We start from the raw sequence: 25,234 nt of genomic DNA on the forward strand, positions 1-25,234 counted from the left end.
CTATCAAGGTAGTCAACTTCATCAAAGCTGGAGCCTTAAACAGTCGTCTCTTCAAACAGCTGCGTGTGGATATGGATTCTGAACATCAAGGCTTGCTTTTCCACACAAACGTACGATGGCTTTCGAAGGGAAACATGCTTGGACGGCTTTATGAACTACGACAAGAAGTGGAAACATTTCTAGATTCACAGCAGAAAGCAGATCTCCATGGCAAGTTCCAGTCTGAAGGATTTTTCCTATCTCTAGCTTAACTGGTGGACATCTATGAAGTGCTGAATGCCATCAAACTCAAAGGGAAAAACATCAATATAATCATGCACCATGACGTCATTCGAGCCTTCATGGCCAAACTCGACCTCTGGAAATGTCGAATTCAGGATTGAAATACAACTAGTTTTGCTTTCTTGGATTCTGCTCTCATTCACAGTTACCTTGATTCTGAGTTAAAGAAACAAATAATTACTCATCTGACTGAATTGAAAGCAGAATTCATCAGATACTTTCCGGATATAGATGAGAAGCGCGAAGCCTGAAAATTCATTCGGAACTCATTTCAATGTGAAGTATCTGATATTTCAGACAAAGTGCAAGAGGAGTTTCTTGAGTTAAAGTTCAACTCCTCGGCTGAAGAAGACTTCAAAAAACTGGATCTAGAGACATTCTGGGTCACGTACCTTCCTGTTTACCCTTTGATCTCACATCAAGCTCTTCGGATTCTTACAATATTTGAATCAATGTATCTATGTGAAGCTGCATTTTCCACGCTCGTTGCTGTCGAGACCAAGTACAGAAACAAGCCGAACGTTGAAGGGGACTTGCGTTGTGCTCTCTCTGGCATTTGACCACGCATTCAAGATCTGGTAGCTAAGAAGCAATGTCAAGTATTTCATTAAATGTCATCTCATTATTATCCTGTGTATATGAGTGTTGCTTATACAGAATTCTTTGTTCAATAAAAAGACTAAAAACATGCATTTTTTCAGTTTTTCCTTTTAATTCAGGAGGGATTTTTTAATCATTTGGTTGAAGATGTGAGGGGGGGGGCATGGAGGCAAGGACCAACTACGAGAGGGGGCGTGGTGGTAAAAAGGTTAAGAACCAATGCTATAGACCCAATAGCTCTATAAAGCTAAAGACCTGCCTTGGTTGTACTTGTAGAATTCACAATGTAGGCAAGCTTCCTCCCTAATGGATAAATGAGCTCATTGCCAATCAGGTCTTTTCCTCATGTTGTTAATCATTGTTGCAACATGGCTTGCAAGTTAAATAAAGTTTAACATTAATATTTGAACTGACTGATTCTCTTCCTGCTTCTGCATTGATTTGCATTTCCTCACAGTTTGCATTTGCATGGTCATGTTTTTTATCCCCCGCCGCGTGGCGGAAGGGGGATATTGTTGTCACCCAGGGCGTCCGGCTGTCCGTCCGTCTGGGTGTCAACATTTATAGCTGTGAGTGCGATAACTCATAAACTGTTCACAATATCGATTTGAAATTTGGGTCACACATCTACCACCTGAAAAGGAAGAACCCTATTGATTTTGGGCGTGGCCGGATCCAAGATGGCCGACTGGGGCGGTCATCTTGAAAAAAATGTTTTTTGTAATAAATGGAAAACCGCTTATCTGATTTCAATTATTTTTGGTTACTACGTTCCTCACCCCTGGGGAACTTTTTCGAGATGATGACCAAATGGTGTCTTGTTTCCAATTCACCTCCCTCATTATCTGGAATATGTATGACTTTTTTCATTCAATGGTGGGGGATTCCCCATCTCTGATGGTATATTTTTATTTTGCAGTGCTTTGCTCGTGGCCTGGAGATGAAAAGTCATCAGAGTGATCATGACTACGAGATAGTGGTCAGCTCGTCAGTTATGTGATGTTTTGTCGGTATAAATTTAGTGTTTGATTTGTCATTGTTTCGAAATAACTTGTACACTGCATTTTTAATACAGTTCAAATTTTTTTTTCCAATGGTTGGCTGTTAAGTCATTGCTAATTATTACTTTTGGTGGTTGCAGACGACATCGTTTCCACTGTTGCATCCAGCATGGCGTGCCAGCGAAGAACTTGCTCTTCTTGATTCTTTGCTTGATTGCGGCTATGGTAACTGGTAAGACTGCGAATTGAAGTGTTGAGATAAAGGAGAGATATTTGTGTAAGAGCGGATGGTTCACATGGTGAGGAGAAAAAATGGCTGGGGATTGGGGCAAGTGGTGGAGTAAGCATAGGAAATGCATGTTGGAGGAAGGACCCGGCCAGATATATGGTGCCTATAGGTTAGATCCACCATATATATCCACCCCCCTTCAAAATTTTCACCTTTTGTTGCCTTACTGCCTGGAATTGAATTGCATTAAATCATACTATTTACCCCTTTATTTATACATCATAATCCATAACTAACAAGTGAAAAACAAATTACACAAATTTTAGAAAATTAATTAAAAATACAAAACGAGAATATCTTGGTTGGATAAGTGTCCACCCTCCTTATAATAGCAATTGTAAATTGGCTCAGGTGTAACCAACCACTTTCAAAATCACACACCAAGTTAAATGGCCTCCACCTGTGTTAAATTGAAGTGATTCTGATTATTTCAGAATATAATCAGATGTTTCTGTTGGTTTCCTCTGCCTGGTAGTGCATTTCACAGCAAAGACTCAGCAAGGAGTTTTCAAAAGACCTCTGGGATACAGTTGTGGAAAGGCACAGATCAGGGAATGGGTATAAATATTTCAAAGGCCTTCAATATCCATTGGAGTATAGTCAAGATAATCACCAAGTAGTGGAAGGTGTATGGTACCACCAAGATCTTGCCTAGATCAGGCTGTCCCTCCAAACTGGATGACCAAGCAAGGAGGAGACTAATCAGAGAGGCCACCAAGAGGCCAACGGCAACTTTGAAAGAGCGACCTGCCTTTATGGCAAAGACTGTTCACTGTGTGCAGTGACAAAATATCCTAAACACTCCACAAGTCTGGCCTTTATGGTGGGGTGGCAAGAAGGAAGCCATTACTCAAAAAGCCCACCTTGAGTCCTGTTTGAGGTATGCAAAAAAACCCTCTGGGGATTCTGAAGCCATGTGGCAAATTTATATATGTATGTATATGTATATATATATATATATATATATATATATATATATATATATATATATATATATATACATATACATATACATATACATATATATGTATGTATATATATGTATGTATGTATATATGTATGTATATGTATATGTATATATATATATATATATATATATATATATATATATATATATATATATATATATACATATACATATACATATACATATACATATACATATACATATACATATACATATACATATACATATACATATACATATACATATACATATACATATACATATACATATACATATACATATACATATACATATATATATATATATATATATATATATATATATATATATATATATATATATATATATGTGAAGCCTGGTGTTGGCTTGGGATCCCAGGGTCCTGAGTTCAAGCCCCGTTGGCTGCTGAATTAACACCAGGGGGTTGACTCAGCCTGTCATCCTTCCGAGGTCGTCGAAATGAGTACCAGTGTACTAGTCCCGGTGTATGCCCCGGTTAGAATAGGTGTACCATATCCCTGTGTGTCGTAAGAGGCGACCAGGGTTGGCGTCAGGAAAGGCATCCGGCCATAAAACATTGCCTCAAGAAAAAGCCCAACCCCTGCACAGCAGGGAAAAATGGCTGTAAAAATGGTCATTTATATATTTATATATATATATATATATATATATATATATATATATATGTATATATATATACATCCTTCAAAAATCTTAAATGGCTGAACAGATCGAGGCAAAACCTTACACATATGGCCGTCTATCCATGAGGAACATGCTACACACGCCCTCAGGAACAAAAAGTACCCCACCTATGACATCATAGGTCACATGTTTTGGCAACCATATTGGATTTACCCTAAAACCTTTAAAAACCTTCTCCAGAATGGCTGGACAGATCGAGGGGAAACTTCACACATGTTCCCCATTCCTTGGGGATACCAAGATGTTCATGAATAATTGACAGGTCATGTGGTTTGGCAGCCACCTTGGATAGAAAGACGCACCTTATCCGATTAACACCAAACTTCACAAATGCGATCCACGACCCAATTAGAGGCAGAGTGTAAATTTATGATCTCATCGGGCACGTGGGTCAGGTCAGGTATGGGAGCATGCGCCAGAGCAGCGTGTCGCTGCGTCCACTTTCCACCGGTACTCCAGGGGCCTCCATCTGGCCATCTCCCAGGCAGATGCCTGGCCCATCCCCATCTCTTTGAGATGCCGATCAACCTGCTGCAACCATGAAGCACGTGGTTGGCCCATTGGCCTCCTCCACTCACGAGACTCCCTCGCTGAGAGAATCTGGTGAGTAGGATCAGCGTCAGGAAAACGAGCCGCATGTCCATACAGCCGTAGCTGACGCTCACGGACTATTCAGGCAACAATCTCATTTGAGTCTCTCTCAGAAACCGCTCGTTGGACACAAAGTCCGACCAGCGATAGCCAAGGATTCTTTGAAGAGACCTGGTACCAAAGGAATTAAGTCTCCGTCTCAGATCCTTGGTCAGAGTCCAAGTCTCGCATCCATAGAGCAAGACTGGAAGCACCAAGGACCTGAAGACTCGGACTTTCGTCCTCCCGCACAGGTACTGGCAGCGCCACACCCCATTATCCAGTGAATCCATGACTCCCCAGGCCCGACCCAGACGTCTATTGACCTCTGACTCGCAGCCAGCAGAGATATATGAATATCACTGCCAAGGTAAGTGAATCTCTCCACGACCTCAACATCCTCACCACAAATGGGCACAGACAGAACAGCAGCATCCAAGATGTCATTGAAAGCCTGGATCTTAGTTTTAACCCAGGAAACCCGTAATCCCAGTGGCTCCGACTCCTCATTCAGCACCTCGAGGGCCCCTAAAAGGACATCTAAAATCTCTGCAAAGATGACTGCATCATCTGCGAAATCAAGGTCAGAGATCTTGCCATTCCCAAACGATGCACTGCAGCTTGATCTCTCCGACATCCTCCCTGGAATCCAGTCCATACAAGCACTGAAAAGTGTGGGGGCCAGTACACACCCCTGACAAACTCCAGTAACAACTGGAAATAAGTAAGAGATGATACCACCACATCTCACAGCATTCTCAGCACCAGAGTAGAGTTCAGATATCAGATCGATCAGTTTTGGTGGCATCCCACGAAGACCAAGAATCCTCCAGAGGGCATCCCGATTCACTGAATCGAACGCTTCACAGAGATCAACATGGGCTGAAAGCAGCCCCTGCCGAAACTCTCGTCTGCGCTCGGTGAGGACCCGAAGAGCAAGGATATGGTCAATTGTTGATCTCTTTGGTGTAAAGCCTGACTGCTCTGGACGCTTGTGCTCAAGTAGATGGTGGCGAACCCCATGAAGAATTATCCGAGTAAAGACCTTGCCCGGCACTGAGAGCAGCGTCACCCCTAGGTAGTTGTTGCAGTCTTGGCGATCACCCTTCCCTTTCCAGAGAGGGACAACAAGGCCCCTTTTCCAGTCAGTTGGGATGATGCCTGTGTTCCAGGCAGAGCACAAAACTGCATGCAATGACCCAAGTGCAGCATTTCCACCAGCCTTGAGAAGTTCAGCATGGATGCCACAGATCCCTGGAGCTTTACCCCATTTCAACTGGTTCACCGCAGCCTGTGTTTCCACAAGCGAATGTGGACCACATTTGATTGGAGGGTCAGCAACAGGGATTGTAACACCCCCACCGTCCAACTCGACAGCTGGTGGATCAGCCTGATACAACCGCTCAAAGTAACTGGTCCAGCGGGCCTTCACTTCGGACTACTCTATCAATAGCCTACCCCCCCCCCTCTGCTCTGACTGCAGTACACCGAGGGATGGGCTTGGATGAATGCAATGCGCAAATTTCCCTGTAAGCAGGACGAGAATCACTTGACCACAGGTGATGCTCTACCCCCTCACAGATTCCTCGCACATAGGCCTCCTTGTCCACCCTTCGTGCACGCACAGTTTAACGCCTCAGCTCCCTGAACAGCTCAGCTCTGCCATTCAGCCTGGACCTGCGACTCTGGTCAATGGTATCCAGTGTCCCTTGAGAGACAAAATTCTTCTTTGCTCTTCGGTGAGTTCCAAGACATCCACCGGCAACATCAAGGACGGTGGTCTTGAAGGCACTCCACAACTCTCCAGGACCTCTCAAAGTACCCAGACCCCCCAAATCTCCACTCGGCCTGTTCCCAAACTCCTCAGCTACCCTCTCATCCTTGAGCTTGCCAACATCCAGCCTCGGCTGCGATGGTACCATTCTCCTGGATTTAAGGTGCAACTTCAGAGTTGCTACAACAAGCTGGTGGTCAGGATTGAGGAACTGAGCACTCCGGTAGACCCTGCGGTTCTGGATCATCCTCCAGCGACCATCAACGAGAACATGGTCAATCTCCTTTGCCACACCTCCAGCGTTGGAATACCAAGTCCAGCGATGAGCTTGTGTGCGCTGAAACCATGAACCGGCCACCCTAAGTCCATAACTTCTTGCAAAGTCAAGGAACTTGGTGCTATTCTGGTTCACAGTTCCTGACCCATGGGGACCAACACACGTCTCATAACCATCCCTATCAGTTACAGTCGATGCATTGAAATCCCCCAAGACGAGAAGTGTATCTCGTCTGGGGCACTGATCAACCACAGACTCGAGCGTGGCGTAGAATGCATCCTTCACAGTGCGATCACTCGCCTCAGTCGGAGCATTAACAGAGACCAGGGAAATGACACCTAAGGAGTGACGAATCCTTACACTCATAATACGCTCGTTGACCGGTGTTACCTCAATTATCATTGGAGTCAGCTTATTGGACACAGCTACAGCAACTCCTTGGGAATCGTCACCATCAGAGCGACCAGACCAATCCTAGGTGTAACCACCCACCATGATCTCACTGCAATCCGGTCTCCGAACCTCAGAGAGTGCTGCAATACCGATGTCCAAATGCTTGAGCTCAGATGATAACAGACAGGTGATCATCCTCTCTTAGGGATAGGACATTCCAGGCACCCACCCAAAGGGACCGCCTCAGGTTAACCCCAGGAGACCGCACGTGGTTCGGCAGCCATTTTGTATTGAAAATAATATTTTAAAATCTCCTTCTCCAGAACAGCTTATCAGGTCGATCCAACACCTGGCACACATTATCTACGAGCATTGGGGAATATAGGATGTAAATGTTGACATCATAGGTCACATAGTCTGGCAGTTATGATTTTTTTAAAAGAATAAACGTTTGAAAACCTTCTTCTCCAGAATGACTTCACAGATCGAGGCGAAACTTCACCCACATGTTCCCCAAGCCTTGGGGATATGAGGGTGTTCATGAATAATTAATAGGTCACATGGTCTGACATCTATATTGGATTAAATGAGAATCTTAAAAAAAAAATTCTCTTGAACCACTGAATCAATCAACATTAAACTTCTCAGTTATGATCTTGTAGTCAGGGGGAATCTATGCTTTAAATTTCAACCTGAACGGACGTATGGTCTGGCAGCCAGAGTTATTATTATTTTTGGATCTGGGTTATATATATATATATATATATATATATATATATATATATATATATATACATATATATATATATATATATATATATATATATATATATATATATATATATATATATATATATACATATATATATATATATATATATATATATATATATATATATAATATTTTTTGAATAAGGCTCACTTGGCTACACCTGAATGCGTTTGGGGGTAGAGGAGTAGCAGCTGAAATCCGGATCCTATCCATGTTTCTCCTGATGTCATCTTTGCTTTTTGCTTGGTCGGGTTCTTTCTGATAACTCCAATACAGTTCCTATTTCATTACCCCGACGTTTGACTCTCTCAATAGGAGGGGTTTTCAAATTGTTTTCTCCTCCTCCTCCTCCTCACATTTATCCTCCTCCTCATACTCCTCGCGTCCGTGCACTCTGAGTCGCGTGTTCCAGCGCGAAAGCTGCTATTGGCCCTCGCCCCCCACGCGGGGCGATGACGTCGGTCAGTTGCCGAGCAACTTTGACACCCGATACCTGTTTGACACCCGATCATTGATGGTGTTCATTGTTGTTATTTTTTTATGTTGTCTGGTAATCGGCTGCGCAAGTATCAACATCATTTGGTAATCAGCTTTCATTCAGCGTCGGGGTCATTCATGGTATTCAGCTTGTTTGGTCTTCCATTTGATTTGAATTGATTTTTTTTTTTAAAATCCCATTCTGAATTCAATGGAATAAAAAGGATGTCATGAGTCGGCTTTGCTGACCGAGCTGTTCAGGTAAGGTTTAGTGGGGTTGCATCAAAGAGTGACTTCTTGGTACCTGGTCATCACTACCAGCAATTATAAAGTGGCAATTCTAGTGTTAAGTTATAAAGAGCAGTTAGGCTTTACACCAAAGAGGTCAACGATTGACCGTATCCTTGCTCTTCGGGTCCTCACTGAACGCAGAGTTTCGGTAGGGGCTGCTTGTAGCCTATGTTGATCTCTGTAAGGCGTTTGATTCAGTGAATCGGGATGCCCTCTGGAGGATTGTTGGTCTTGGTGGGATGCCAACAAAACTGATCAATCTGATGTCTGAACTCTACTCTGGTACTGAGAGTGCTGTGAGATGTGGTGGTACCATCTCTGACTTATTTCCATTTGTTACTGGAGTTCGTCAGGGGTGTGTTCTGGTCCCCACACTTTTCAGCACTTCTATGGACTGGATTCTTGGGAGGATGCCTGAGAGATCAAGCTGTGGTGCATCGTTTGGGAATGTCAAGATCTCTGACTTTGATTTCGCAGATGATGTAGTCATCTTTGCAGATATTTAGATATCCTTTTGGGGGCCCTCGAGGTGCTGAATGAGGAGTCAGAGCCGCTGGGATTACGGGTTTCCTGAGTCAAAACTAAGAACCAGGCTTTCAATGACATCTTGGATGCTGCTGTCCTGTCTGTGCCTGTTTGTGGCGAGGATGTTTATGTCGTGGAGAGATTCACTTACCTTGGCAGTGATATTCACGTCTATGCTGGCTGTGAGTCAGATGTCAATGGATGTCTGGGTCGGGCCTGGGGTGTCATCGATTCACTCGATAATGGGGTGTGGCGCTGCCGGTACCTGTGCGGGAGGACGAAAGTCCGAATTTTCAGGTCCTTGGTGCTTCCATTCTTGCTCTATGGATGCGAGACCTGGACTCTGACCAATAATTTGAGATGGAGACTTCATTCCTTTGGTACCAGGTCTCTTCGGAGAATCCTTGGCTATCGCTGGTCGGACTTTGTGTCCAACGAGCGGTTGCTGAGAGAGACTCAAATGAGATTTGTTGCCTGCATAGTCCGTGAGCATCAGCTCCGGCTGTATGGACATGCGGCTCGTTTTCCTGACGCTGATCCTGCTCACCAGATTCTCTCAGTGAGGGAGTCTCGTGAGTGGAGGAGGCCAATGGGCAGACCACGTGCCTCGTGGTTGCAGCAGGTTGATCGGCATCTCGAGGAGATGGGGATGGGCCTGGCATCTGCCTGGGGGATGGCCAGACGGAGGCCCCTGGAGTACCGGCGGAAAGTGGACGCAGCGACGCGCTGCTCTGTCGCATGCTCCCATACCTGACCTGACCTAGTGTTAAGAGTGTACATTGAAAACCATTCAACGGAGGAAATTGAAAGTTTACCACATGTTAAATGACCATATAATATAGTGCAAATTGAACGTACATCGAAAACTGTCCAACAGTCGAAATTGAAACTTTTCCACATGTTTTTTTTTCCCCCCAGAAACAACAACATTTTATTGTGGAAATGACTCCAGGGGGGATCACAGATCATTTGTATAATTCTATTCATTCCTTAGTACGTTATTTAGATAAGGGTAATATCTTCATCGGCGTCAAGCGAGTTGAGGCGGTCTCTGAAAACGCGTTCACGACATCTTGCTCGGCAATAATCGGCCACTTTGTGACCATTTTCCATGAAAAGCACCGTTTGGAAACTTATAGGTTGGTGTTTAAGGATTGGGGGGGGGGAGTGGGGATGGGGTGATCCCTTGAGTTTAAGGAAGGTTTTCAGAAAAAAATGTTAAGACTATTCGAATGTGCAATGATCCTCAAATTATGTATGTCCTTCAGGGGAAACTTTAGAAAATATTTAAGAAATCCTCAATTTTTTTCTTAAGAATGCTTTATGCAACCAGACCCTTAACCTTAAACTTTATTTAATTGCTACCACATGTCATCCTCCATATGGTGCACATTTAAACAAGACAATCCATTAGCTACGTTTCCCGACTTGATTACATCAAGATTGGTTAAGTAGTATGGTCCTCGTAAATGGACCATACTACTCTATGCATTTCTATCTGCTCTGAGGTCATATCTACTCCCCCCTTCCACTCCACAAATGTAAGAATATACAAGGACAACAAGGGGGGAGGGGGTTTTGGGGTTTTTTTGAAGGAGAAAGTTCAGTTGGAGGGGGGTTGAGTTAACACGTACAACACGTTCACACTTTAGAAGATCCACACCTTTAACAATCAGAACATCTCACTAATTCCTAACCCACAGATCACAACCATCTAAACCATCAGCAAAAGCAACCCACAGATCACACCCATCGAAACCATCAGCAAAACAACCCACAGATCACACCCATCTTATCTAAACCATCAGCAAAACAACCCACAGATCACACCCATCCAAACCATCAGCAAAACAACCCACAGATCAAACCATCAGCGAAACATCCCACAGATCATACCCATCTAAACCATCAGCGAAACAACCCACAGATCACACCCATCTGAACAACCCACAGATCACACCCATATAAGCCATCAGCAAAACAACCCACAGATCACACCCATCTAAACCATCAGCAAAACACCCCACAGATCACACCCATCCAAACCTAATCTACATCATTTTTGCCAATATCTCTGTTCCTTTCTATCCTCATTGCTTTTAGGTTACTATCTGATTTTATTTTGAATCCATCACCTGCCCATGCTGGTCCTTTAAATGATGCCAACCTTCGGGATGGGATCATGGGGGAGAAGGGAGGGGAGATCTTTCCTCCTTATTTTGTAGCTATACCCATCATTATCTGAAGCATTTCTATAAGTCCGCCTTATAATCACCACCTTTCAAATGTAATCTAAAATCCTATTAGCTTTTCCTTTTGTTACTTGGTACTCTGCTCACTGCTTCACTCCATATCCACAATATTCCCCATGTATGTCTGCTGTGTTGCATGTTTGGTGGAGTCACCACTGTGGATGATGCTCTTTAAGTTTATTTTATTTGTGGTGGACAGGAATGATGTTGCAAAGCATGTGAGAGGGAAAACTCAGGAGGAGTGCGAGGAGCACCACACATTTCATTACAGTGTCCCTCCATTGGGCAAAGATCTCCGCAGATCACCCGTTCTTCAGTCGTCTACCAAAGCTATTCCCTTCACTTGTAAGTCAATATTTGCATGAACTCACCATTCAAAACTATTCTCTGAATCTCCACTCTACTGTCATGTACTTGCATCAGAAAAAATTTGTCCTTCAAATTCTGACAGTTTGACAAATCATTGGCTTATCTTTAAGTGGTGAAGCCACTTCAATATTTGGCTATTTCCTTCCATCTGTCCATCCCTCCGTCTGTCAAAAATGAAGAAGGAGAGATATATATGTATATATATATATATGTATATATGTATATATATATGTATATATATATATATATATATGTATATATGTATGTATATATATATATGTATATATGTATATATATATGTATATATATATATATATATATGTATATATGTATGTATATATATATATGTATGTATATATATATATATATATATATATATATATATATATGTATATATATATATATATATATATGTATATATATATATATGTATATATATATATATGTATATATATATATATATGTATATATATATATGTGTATATATATATATATATATATATGTATATATATATATATATATATGTATATATATATATATATGTATATATATATATATATGTATATATATATATGGGGGATAAGGGTGCAAAGGGTGATTATGGCAGATGAGATGCCCAGTCGAACATCCATCTGAGAGACGGCACACACATTGATGAAACATCCTGCTTGTGAAACACCCAGATGACAGTTTGTAGTTGGGTTAGGATTCGAACTGAGGCGAGACAGCTTAAAGTGAGCTTGTGTATGTCTCAGCTATCCTGCCATGTTGTGGCAATTCATTCCTTTGTATAACACTCATTGCAATCATCTAATTTATTTTTCCTTCCTAACTTCGGTATCGAACTGTGGTATCGCCATCGAAGCTTGACAAGTGCGTGCTAAGTGGCTTCACTAAGCACCCCACGAAACAGTTCAAGAAACTGTTTAATGTTTTTTTTCAATGTATCTATGCCGAAGTGATGGGTTGTATCATGAAAGATCATACAAAAAGGGGAAATGTTGTGTGAAATAAAATTGCACATTTTCAGTGAGCCAGCGAATGCCTGATCCACCGCAGAACAACACAGGCGTGTGACTCCTGATCTTTGTTCAAGTTGATCAATATACACAGTATTCAGTGACAGTGCAAATATTGTAGAGCACTCGCCAAGTGGCTTAGGTACTCAAGGAAGCACTCCAATTAAATGGTTGATAAGTAATGGCTGGCTTGGCAAGCGATTAACGATCACAGTTCCATTATTTAAACACCTCCCGGAGACGCCCGAAATATCAAGCTATGTCCGAATTGGACAAATGGACACTTTTTTTTTTAGCAGTCTGAACTGCTGCTAAGATCAATGCTGGTGCTTAAATTTTGTATTTCCGTTTAGTTTAAGAGATTCTAGAGGGGATGGCATGTGCGGAAATGAAATAAAGCCACAAACGCTGGCATCTCTGGTCGTTTATTAGCATTGTAATGTATCCAGCAATTCGTAGGTATGATGATCTGGCATTCAATGATATGAAGAAAAAAAACTTTATCATTAACAAATCGTTGCAGCCTGTTCCAAGTCAAGTCATTGTAGAGCAGGCCGAACAAAATGGTGAATCAAGACCTCAGTGAGGTAACCAAGGATGTGCCTTAAGACCCCATCCAAGGAGAGCGAGGTAGCCGAGAATGCCCTTGCTAAAGGAAATAATTAAATAGGGCAGTTAATTATCTTCAATAGAGGTGTTTCAATTAACCAAACACCCAATTTTCACTCATTCACTTCCGTGGAGTTCCCTTCGTATGCTTGCAAAGTTTTAGTCCACTCGGTTTCATGGTTTTGGAGTTATTGGGGAAAGCCTGGTGTTGGCTTAGTGGTTTGGATGGCTGGCTTAGGATCTTAGCATCTTGAGTTTGAGCCCCGTTGGCTGCTGAATTAACACCAGGGGGGTTGACTCAGCCTGCCATCCTCCTGAGGTCAGCAAAATGAGTACCCTTGTACTGGTAGAGGGGCACAGCATCAGCGGCACAGCCGCGTTTCCAAGAAATGTTCGCTGCCCCGGCAGCCAAGCTGCCATACGCAAGAACAGAACAGTAATGGAGGACGGACACACACACACGGACACACACGGACACACACGGACGGACACACACACACGGACACACACACACACACACACACACTTATTACCTGTTGGTCCGATGGACCAAATTTTCATTGGTCTTCACAGCCTTAGGGGTCTTTTGGGTCTTCTGGGTCCTCGGGATTTTTTGGTCCTCCAGATCTTTTTGGTACTTTTTGGGTCCTTGGGAACATTTTGGGATCTTCAGGATCTTGGGGGTCTCAAAGGGTCTTCAAAGTTCGAAGGGGTCTCAGCAGTCTAAAGGTTCAAAAAGTACATTCCAATAGTGCATAATTAATAGCCATACGTAATTAATAGACAAACAGTATGACACACACACACACACACGCATGCACACCTCATCCATTTATAGTCGACAGATCAAAAATGGCAAACTGAACTGCTTCCTTTCGATATGCATGCTTTAAAAAAAAAATTGTGTGTGTGTATACCGCTCCTAATGAGCTTAACTGGGGTTTTGAGACAGTTACACTGGCTCTCATTTGCCACCTTCCCACCCCCTGGACTAGTTTTTTTTACCACCTAAAACCTCCTTGTGTACACCCTGAGTACAACAGGCAGTTTTCAACTCTTTCTGTCTCGTGTTTCAGGAGTGCATATAAGTAAAACAATCACACAAATAGACACTTATCTAACTAGAACGGCACTCAGTAGAGTGCATACCTCTGCCAGGCTGAATGGTTTGCCACACTAAAGAAGAAAAAGAAGAAGCAGCCAAACAGTTTATATTTTGTCTTCCATTGATAGGCCGGATCTGTATCCGGACCTCAACTAAAATCGAATCGGCAAGTTCTTGCCACCTATCCAATGAAATGGAATACTAAGAAAGAACCGGAAGACGTAAAGAGCAAAGATGGAGTTATCAGGGGGAACCTGGATAGCGTTCGGGTTTCAGCCGCTAATCCTCAACCCTCAAACCCATCCAGGTGCAGCCAAGTGAGCCTTACAGAAAGATTTCTGCAAGAATTCACTTCTCCTTAGAGATATGGATAACGAAAGAGAGAGAGAGAGGAAAAGAGATGAAAAAGAAGAAAAGCAAGAATTAGAGTGAAGAAAGCGAATTGTGAAAAAAAAAAGACAATGATAACAATAATAATCTATCTATAATTCCAGCAATGTGTGTGTGTGTGTGTCTGTCTGTCTGTCTGTCTGTCTGTCTGTCTGTCTGTCTGTCTGTCTGTCTGTCTGTCTGTCTGTCTGCGACCGCCGTTTCTCGACAACCGCCGGTCCGATCTGATTGAAACTTGCCAGGAATATTGCTGGGGCCCCGCAGATGTGCCTTTTCGAGGTTTGATGTCAATCAGATGAGCGGTTCCCAAGTTACGGCCATTTATCAGTCAACCAATGACAAGAAACGGTGCTATGATGTCACAAATGACATCACAATTAATGTTTATTTATTTATTTTTGAACGATTGACGGTCCAATCTGATTGAAACTTGCCAGGAATATTGCTGGGGACTTTCCAAGCAGATGGCAGATGACCTTGAGCAAGATGTGCCTTTTCAAGGTTTGATATTAATCGGATAAGCGGTTCCCAAGTTACGGCCATTTATCTGTCGACCAATGACAAGACACGGTGCTATGACGTCACAATTAATGTTTATTATTTTATTTTTTTTTGCACGATTGACGGTCCGATCTGATTGAAACTTGCCAGGAATATTGCCTTTTCGAGGTTTGATATTAATCAGACGAGCGGTTCCCAAGTTACAGCCATTTATCTGTCGACCAATATCTGCGAGAGAGGGGCACGGGAGGGGGGGGATGAGAGTGGGGGCGAGAGAGAGAGAGGGGCGAGAGAGAAGCGGGGAGCGAGGAAGGGCGAGACTAGGGGGCGAGAGATGGGGGGGCGAGAGAGGGGGGATGAGAGTGGGGGGGGGCGAGAGAGAGAGGGGGTGAGATAGGGCTGCACATACTGGCACTCACCTACGGGCACTCACCTCTGGGCACGCACCTACGGGCCTGCACTAGTAATAAATAAATAAGTTAGAAAGAAGTGTGAAAGGAGCAAAAACTTACCACCAAGTTTTGACATAACCCATCCACATCTTTTTAAAATATCATGTTACATATAGTTAGTTTTTGGCCTAGCTCTCAATGGTGAAGAATCACTTTAAAAAATGAAAAAATTCTAATGTGTGGATCTTCACCAAAATGAGTTAAATTATTCTTTGGTACACACCAAACTTGTCGATTAAATTTCATCCAAATCCATTCATAACTTTTTGAGATATCCTGCTCACAGACAGACAAACAGTTGAAAACATAACCTCTGTCCACCTTCAGTGGTGGAGGTATTTATAGTTCAATTTCTTCCTGGCAAATCTCGCATTCTCACCCTGTCACACCTGAACGATGGTCAAATTAACCCACCTATGTTTCTATAGTTAGACACTGGAATAGGTTCGGTCTGTTGAATTTCTAGGTCTCACTATCAATCATCACCTCCACTCGTCTGACCATATAGCAAAGCTGGCCTCCAAAGCCAGGTGCAGAGACTGTGCATCCTTCGTTGTTTTTAGACATTCCTTGAAAGATCTCTCAGCGTACTAGGTCTTTACCTGTAAGTCATTCAAGTAGTCAGCTGACATATAATCTACATGCAGAATATGTTTTTGCCTTGGGTGTTGGAACAGGATAATTTTCTTGTATTTCCTTGCATTTAAAATACTTAAAGAAAGAGATTATACTTTTGCACCTTGACATTCCTGAAGATGACTTTTTGTGGTTTTTATGTGAAAACTTGTTTTCTCCCACTTTTACATTGACAGCAAGTGAAGATCCACCTCGACCTGCTGTAGATTCACCACTCTGCTGGGAGCTAGCGGGATACATGGCACCTCGCTCTGACTTTGCTGAGGTACATTTTGATGGGTGTTCAGGGTGAGAATCATCCAATTTTTTATTTATTTTGATGTTAAATGTCGATGCTCGTATTAGAGCTAACACACAGAACGGATAACAAGGGGAGCAGGAGACGAGAGGGGTGGGAGAGGGAAGCACAAAACAGTGCGGAACAAAGACATGAGGAGATCTGTGGAAGGGAGTGGGATGGGGTGGGGTACATGAGGTGAACAAGATGGACACGACAGGGATTTTCAGGTCCTTGCACTGCAGGGAATTTGTGGGTTTGGGGTGGATTAACAGGGGTAGAAAAGATCATGGTTTTGGATGGGGAAAGATATATGGTGGTAAACAGCTGTTTTGAAGACTTGGAGGGAGGAGTGGGTTTGAAGAGGGTGTGGGAGTTTGTTCCAGAGGTGGGAAAAAAAGAGGAATGAAAGAGTGAAGGTGAAAGTGATTCCCTGTGGAAATATGGGGGGAACAGATTGCTGTCAAAGCAGGGGGTGCGAGGCTGGAGAGGAGACGGTAAAAGATAGAAAGACCACCGACCTGCCTGCGGTGAGAGAGTGAGAGAACCAAACGCTCAACTTCTTCGCGGGAGATACCAATGATCCTAAATGCCTTGGTTTCCATAGCGTGAAGCTGAGAAAGGTGAGAGGTGGGAGCACCAACCCAGAGGGGAGAGCAGTACTCCATCAGGCTGCAGATGAAAGCTTTGTTTGTGGTCAGGAGCTCAGGTATGCCAAGGAAGGTCTTTGCACGACAGAGGATGCCCAGTCAGTGACTGGCTTTGGAGGCCAGCTTGGAGATGTGGCTTTCCCAGGAAAGATCATTGCAGGTCGTGAGACCCAGAAGCTTGAACGAAAGGACTTCCTCAAGAGGATTGTTGAGAAAGTCGATGGGGGATTTTCCAGAAGGTCCTTTTGGAGAGACATTGTGAGAGTGTGAGATTTGTCAGGATTGAAAGACATGTTTCAAGTGTTGGACCAGTTTGTGATTTTACCCAGATCTGGAGAGAGTGAAGAAGCTGCTGCTTGCCGGTCTGAGGGATGACAGATCGTACGACAGAGAGTGGAGTCATCAGCAAAGAGATAAAGAGGATTTTCCAGAGAGTCGGAGAGATCATTGATGTAAACCACAAAAGGCACAGATCCCAGAACACTGCCTTGAGGACACCCAGCCTGGATAGGAACAGGGGATGAGGGAATTCCATTTAGGGCCACATGTTGACTATGACAAGAGAGGAAGTCTGCGAGCCAAGAGTGGAGATGGCCTTGGATACCATAGGAAGACAGTGGAGAGCAGGGCAGGGTGCCAGACCGTATCGACACCTCGTGATATGTCAAGGGATATGGCTCTGATTTCATGTCTGGCATTGAGGATCTCCGTCCATTGTTGGGAAAGGTGGAGCAGCAAGTCTCGGGAAGAGTGACCTGGTCTGAAACCAAAAATTGATCGGAAATCAAGTCATTGGAGAAGAGGAAGGATTTAATGTCGGAAGCAATGATGGATTCCATAACCTTGCTGATGATTGGAAGAAGGCTGATTGGTCTGTAGTTGCAGGGATCTGTTTTTGCACCTTTTTATGCAGGGCAGTAATGTTTGCTGTTTTCCAAGCAGATGGCAGATGACCTTGAGCAAATGAGAGGTTGAATAGAACAGAGAGTGTGAGCAAGAGCAGAGGAGCAGGTTTTTGGACACGTGGGTTGTTGCCATCTCGACCGGTTGCAGAATCGCTCAACTTGCCAGAGACAAAAATTGTTTTAATTATTGCATGTGATGTGCTGTTTTCTTTAATTTATTTGGATTGGCAGAAACAGTTATAAGATTAAACAAAGAAGAGTTTATTATGGGGAGAATCCATCATTACCAAAATTGTGAAAATTCTGCTGAATTCCGCTTTCAACACAAAAGTGTGCAAGCAATATATGCAATTGTTGAGAGAGGTATGCTAACTGCTCTGAGAAAGAAGGTAAAATGATGTTTGACGTGAGCCCTTCATCAAAGCAAGATGGAGAACTCAGGATTGGGACCACTGCAAGTCGGTGGTATTGTTGCGGGCCGGGTATCGGCGACGAGCACGACCGCTAGATGGAGCTGCAGAGTTGACTCCACCGAACACCCGTAATCTCGATCGTACCTTTCGGAAAACTCTGCCAAGTATGGGTCCCTTACCGCACTGTGAATCGTCAATAACTACACCACATGGTACAGGATTATTTGCCAATCTTCAAAATACCGAGAAATCCACGTGGCGAGTTACCGAGTATTCACACCCACGACGGCCCTCGTACGAGTCGAGCCGTTAGCGTGCCCGACCCGTGCCGACGGTTGCCGAAATTCCGTCGGTCTAATCGTACATTTACTGCGGCAACAGCCTTTATAATTCACCAACACGCGTCACGCTAAGCCAATGGAGGAAACACAGCAACGAACTGATACATTTAACACAGGGGTTTATGTATAAAGGGGGGGGGGGTGGGGTGGGAGGAGTGAAGCACGCAAGAAGGCAGAGTTATCCGAATATAGAGATACAAGGCAATTTATATACAAGCACTTATACAGTTTTACTTAATAGACCGGCGCCACAAACACACACACACACACACGTACACCCAATAACCCGTGGCCATAGCCTTTATTGAGGCCTCCAGCTCTGAGGGAAAGGCGAGCTGAAGATCAGAGCCTGCCTCGCACTTGTCCACCTCGTGTAGTCTTTGAGCTGGCGGGGTGGCGGGACTCAGACCTCTCGTGTGTGAGGCGAACGCGACAAACACCCGTGTCAGGCGAACACGATCTCCACTCGTGGCAGGCGAACGCGATCACCACTCGTGTCGCTCGTTTCTCTTGAGCTCTCTTGTTCACCAACAGAGACACGGCGCACAACCCTTGCGGTACTTGACGAGGAGGATCTTCAAGCTCTTTTGTTCACCGACAGACACGGCGTGCAACCCTTGCGGTTCTTGACAAGCAGGATCTTCAAGCTCTTTTCGTCGTCCCATCGCGCCACACCCTTATTCACCCTGTCACGGGAGGGGGGGGGACGCCTCCGCCCTCCCTCACTGGACGGTTTTGGTGTGCAGAATCGCTTGTCGCCCTGTCACTGGCTAAAACGAGCGGCAAGTCTGTCGATTGGCCCGGGGGTGTGGTGACGTCAAGCGGACCGCATTTCTCACCGTCGCGGGGTCTGATTGGCTGAGCGGCGGGCATCCCACCCGTAGCACGCTGATTGGTCGAGGGCCGCCGCGAGGCTCCTCCTTGAACTCCGCCCATGTACGTGCCGACACGCACGCAGACAATGGCGTCGGTGTGAGGAAGCGAGGTGAAGGCGTGTTGTTGTAGTTGATGGTGGTGTAAAAATACAAGAAAACCCTAACTATTAAAATAACTCACAGCGCAAGTACATTTATTCACCCATTAAACGAGGGACGGGGACCCTAACTAAAGACACATACCGATATAACTGTTCTATAGGACCTGTATGTTGAGTGCTCAAGGCTTCCAGATTCGCAACAGTATAATGGTAAGATCGCTCACTCTGAGTATGAGAAATCGGCGGTTTGAACCCTGGAAAAGCAATGACAAAGACTTTATAATGGTACGTGCTGCAGTTATTGCATGTATCCTTATTGCATCCTTGCTTTTGATTTTTATTTATTTATTCATTTTTTCATTGAAGTTCACCCTAAACAAGGGTGAACGCCACTAAATGTAAAGGGCTACAAAGTAAAAGAAGAGGAAAAACTGGCAAAACCTTCACCTTGTCCTGAAACAAGGAAATCTCTTCATCAGAGCAATTGCAGAGGGAGTAACTCGGCCAGGTGGAAAAATAAATTTTCCTACCTCCATTGGGTTTTATTTATTAGGAGACACCATCTCTGTACTGGATGGCTATTGGCTCCTGAAAGGAGCTCATCTGCCCTTTGTCAGGTGTTGTTTTTATTCCTGGCAGGGTGTCGCAGTCACCCTCCCCACTCACAAAGCCAGGGAGGGGTGTCGGTTTAGTTGCCGACCTCCGAACCATGCGGCAGGTAGCTCAAGGTTACATGTTATCAGTGGCAGTCGCAAAAGACTGATCTGACCTAAATTTATAAATGCTCAGTATCTCTAAATGAGAGAGCAATGATAAACAACTATAGGTTAGCAAGCACTGTGCAGAGTTGATGGGCTTTATGGCCTCCTCCTGCATTGAAGTTCCTCCTGAGGGAATCATTATTAACCCGTTTACCATGTACCCGGAGACGGAGTTTTGCAATCGTGTTTGTGTCTGTATGTCTGTCTGGACCATAACACTTTTACCATTTGTGCTTTTGTCATCAAATTTAAACAAAACTTTATTATGAGAATATGGAGAACACAAATTAATTAATTTAACATTTTATTTGTTTATTTTTAGCTTTTTTTGTCAAGTGTAGTTGGAGTACAAAGCGGATGCAGACGGGCTTTACATTTTGAGGTGTTTCAAGTTACTAATGGCCTCAACGATTCCCACCTTCTTGTGGAGTTTGTTAGGGAAAGTTTTTGCTCCAAATCTTTCATGAACTGGCTGGCCAGACCTGCATTTTGAAAGAAAGTGATTTGGACAGGAATTTTGAATTTTCCCAGGGGACTTGCAATAATTTACTTACTCTTTGTAAATGACACGTTGGGATCTTTGAAGTCTACCAACTAATGCTACCAGACAGGACACCTAGCTTAACATCCATCTGAAGCATGGCCCACTTTGTGATACGATGCCCTGTCTGCAGAGCACCAATTTTGCAGTTTCTAGTTGGCCCGGGGATAGAACCCAGACGAGACAGCTCAAAATTAAGTGCACTCCCTTGGCACCATCCTGTCGAAGCGAGTATGGAGAGAAGGTGTATATCTATCAATCCTGCTCTTGCGGCCATTTTGTTTCAGCAACTGCCTGCTTTCAGTGACCACCATAAGGTCCTCTCAAAAGAAAGTATGTTCATGATCCTTCATTTAATGTGATGTGACTCGTGACCATTTATTTCAGGGTCAGGTATGGGAGCATGTGGCAGAACAGCACGTCGCTGCGTCCACTTTCCGCCGCTACTCCAGGGGCCTCCGTCTGGCCATCCCCCAGGCAGATGCCAGGCCCATCCCCATCTCCTTGAGATGATGGCCAACCTGCTGCAACCACGAGGCACATGGTCGGCCCACTGGCCTCCTCCACTCATGAGACTCCCTCGCTGAGAGAATCTGGTGAGCAGGATCAGTGTCAGGAAAACGAGCCACATGTCCATACAGCCGCAACTGACACTCACGGACTATGCAGGTAACAAATCTCATCCGAGTCTCTCTCAGCAACCGCTCGTTGGACACAAAATCCGATCAGCGATAGCCAAGGATTCTCCGAAGAGACCTGGTACCAAAGGAATTAAGTCTCCGTCTCAGATCCTTGGTCAGAGTCCAAGTCTCGCATCCATAGAGCAAGACTGGAAGTACCAAGGACCTGAAGACTCGGACTTTCGTCCTCCCGCACAGGCACCGGCAGCGCCACACCCCATGATCCAGTGAATCCATGACTCCCCAGGCCCGACCCAGACGTCTATTGACCTCTGACTCGCAGCCAGCAGAGACATGAATATCACTGCCAAGGTAAGTGAATCTCTCCACGACCTCAACATCCTCACCACAAACAGACACAGACAGGACAGCAGCATCCAAGATGTCACCGAAAGCCTGGATCTTAGTTTTGACCCAAGAAACCCGTAATCCCAGCGGCTCCGACTCTTCATTCAGCACCTCGAGGGCCCCCAAAAGGATGTCTAAAGTCTCCGCAAAGATGACTGCATCATCTGCAAAATCAAGGTCCGAGATCTTGACATTCGCAAACGATGCACCGCAACTTGATCTCTCCGACATCCTCCCTAAAATCCAGTCCATACAAGTGCTGAAAAGTGTGGGGGCCAGTACACATCCCTGACGAACTCCAGTAACAACTGGAAATAAGTCAGAGATGGCACCACCACACTTCACAGCACTCTCAGTACCAGAGTAGAGTTCAGACATCAGATCGATCAGTTTTGGTGGCACCCCACGAAGACCAAGAATCCTCCAGAGGACATCCCGATTCACTGAATCAAACGCTTTACAGAGATCAACATAGGCTGCAAGCAGCCCCTGCCGAAACTCTCATCTGCGTTTGGTGAGGACACAAAGGGCAAGGATACGGTCAATCGTTGACCTCTTTGGTGTAAAGCCTGACTGCTGTGGACGCTGGTGCTCAAGCAGATAGTGGCGAACCCTATCAAGAATTATCCGAGCAAAGACCTTGCCCGGCACTGAGAGCAGCGTCACCCCTAGGTAGTTGTTGCAGTCTTGGCGATCACCCTTCCCTTTCCAGAGAGGGACAACAAGGCCCCTTTTCCAGTCAGTTGGGATGATGCCTGTGTTCCAGGCAGAGCACAAAACTGCATGCAACGACACGAGTGCAGCATTTCCACCAGCCTTGAGAAGTTCGGCATGGATGCCACAGATCCCTGGAGCTTTGCCCCGTTTCAACTGGTTCACCGCAGCCTGTGTTTCCACAAGCGAAGGTGCACCACAGTTGATTCGAGGGATTGTAACACCCTTGACGTCCAACTCGACAGCTGGGGGATCAGCCTGGTACAACCGCTCAAAGTAACCGGCCCAGCGGGCCTTCACTTCAAACTCCTCTGTCAAGAGCCTACCACTCTCTGCTTGAACTGCAGTGATCCGAGGGATTAGCTTGGATGAACATAATTCGCGAATTCCCCTGTAAGCGGGACGAGAATCACCTGTCCACAGGTGATGCCCTACCCCCTCACAGATTCCTCGCACATAGGCCTCCTTGTCCACCCTCAGTGCACGTACAGTTTTACGCCTCAGCTCCCTGAACAGCTCAGCTCTGCCATTCAGCCTGGCCCTGCGACTCTGGTCAATGGTATCCAGTGTCCCTTGAGAGAGAAAATTCTTCTTTGCCCTGCGGTGAGCTCCAAGACATCCACCGGCAACATCAAGGACGGTGGTCTTGAAGGCACTCCACAACTCTTCAGGACCCCCCCAAAGCACCCAGACCCCCCAAGTGTCCACTCAGCCTGTTCGCAAACTCCTCAGCTACTCTCTCATCCCTGAGCTTGCCAACATCCAGCCTAGGCTGGGATGGTACCATTCTCCAGGATTTAGGTGCAGCTTTAGAGTTGCTACAACAAGCCTGTGGTCAGTATTGAGGAACTGAGCACTCCGGTAGACCCTGCAGTTCTGGATCATCCTCCAACGACCGTCAATGAGGACATGGTCAATCTCCTTTGCCACACCGCCAGCGTTGGAATACCAAGTCCAGCGATGAGCTTGTGGGCGCTGAAACCATGAACCAGCCACCCTAAGTCCATGACTTCTTGCAAAGTCAAGGAACTTAGTGCTATTCTGGTTCATAGTTCCTGACCCATGGGGACCAACACACACCTCATAACCATCCCTATCAGTTCCAGTCGATGCATTGAAATCCCCCAAGACTAGAAGTGTATCTCGTCTGGGGCACTGATCAACCACAGACTCGAGTGTGGCGTAGAATGCATCCTTCACGGTGAGATCACTCGCCTCAGTCGGAGCATAAACAGAGACCAGGGAAATGACACCTAAGGAGTGACGAATCCTTAATCTCATAATACGCTCGTTGACCGGTGTTACCTCAATTATCATTGGGTCAGCTTATTGGACACAGCTACAGCAACTCCTTGGGTATGGTTACCATCAGAGCGACCAGACCAATAGTAGGTGTAACCACCCACCATTATCTCGCCGCAATCCGGTCTCCGAACCTCAGAGACTGCTGCAATCCCGATGTCCAAACGCTTGAGCTCAGATGATAACAGAGACAGGTGATCATCCTCTCTTAGGGATAGGACATTCCAGGCACCCACCCGAAGGGACCGCCTCAGGTTAACCAAAGGAGACCGCCGTCTGGTGGACGACACCTGAATTCTGAATTTATACTGTAACCTCGATTAAATGACCTCAGAAGTGGAGAAATGGTGCGTCAAATCATCTAAAGGGACCAATAGGATAAGGTGTGCTGTTCCCACATCGCAGGCAGTTTGGTGTCCTCTATTTTTTACCGCCTCTCCGTTGGTTAAGCTCCCTCTGCTCTTAGCCATTTGACCCTCCCCATCAACTCCAGGATGCACGTGTTCTTCTTGTAAACCCCTACTTGTTAAACTTCCAAAATCTAGGCTGACTACATCCCTCGACTCTTTTGTTCCACACTTCTCCCGTCTATCGAACCACCTTCCAGAGGCTGTGCTATCCCACTCTTTCCTCGAAAGCTTCAAGCAGTCAGTGCAAGGCATCTCATGTCATACCCCGTCTTGATCCACCAATGATCTTTATTACCTACATTAACCCTTCCTAACTCAACCCCTCTTACTAGCAGCTGGCATTGTTTCCCTCTCTGTTCTTGTTCATTAATTCCCTTCCTTATTGTGTCCAGAGTTTCCTCCTGCCTCCTTACTCTTTGTAAATGACACGGTGGGATCTTTGAAGTCCTATTGTCAAAATTATCAGGGCCCTATTGTCAATTATTACCCTACATAACCTTGCTCTTTCATGAGCCTGACCTTGTAAAAGGAAAAATGTAAAGTACATTGCTGAACTTGAAACCAGAAGACTATCAAACCATGTTCCTTGAGCATAGAAA

General features: G+C 44.9%; 1 protein-coding gene across 5 annotated transcripts in view; it reads left to right on the forward strand.

Annotated features, from left to right (window-relative positions):
* Positions 1 to 25,234, forward strand: part of TADA2A (transcriptional adaptor 2A) — a 164,347-nt gene that overhangs the window by 31,541 nt on the left and 107,572 nt on the right. For all 5 annotated transcript variants that reach the window (XR_015058727.1, XM_085883407.1, XM_085883406.1 and 2 more), the window contains exons 3-6: positions 1,802 to 1,861; positions 2,024 to 2,115; positions 11,435 to 11,580; positions 16,494 to 16,582. Coding sequence is in view for 4 of the 5 variants with exons in the window: in XM_085883406.1 (XP_085739532.1) it covers positions 1,802 to 1,861; positions 2,024 to 2,115; positions 11,435 to 11,580; positions 16,494 to 16,582 (387 nt within the window). In the remaining variant the exon portion in view is untranslated. The remainder of the gene's footprint in view (positions 1 to 1,801; positions 1,862 to 2,023; positions 2,116 to 11,434; positions 11,581 to 16,493; positions 16,583 to 25,234) is intronic.

The sequence above is a fragment of the Eptatretus burgeri genome, chromosome 5 (assembly GCF_056783735.1).
Source record: "Eptatretus burgeri isolate ZD-2024b chromosome 5, Ebu_testis_v1, whole genome shotgun sequence".
In the NCBI taxonomy this organism is placed as follows: domain Eukaryota; kingdom Metazoa; phylum Chordata; class Myxini; order Myxiniformes; family Myxinidae; genus Eptatretus; species Eptatretus burgeri.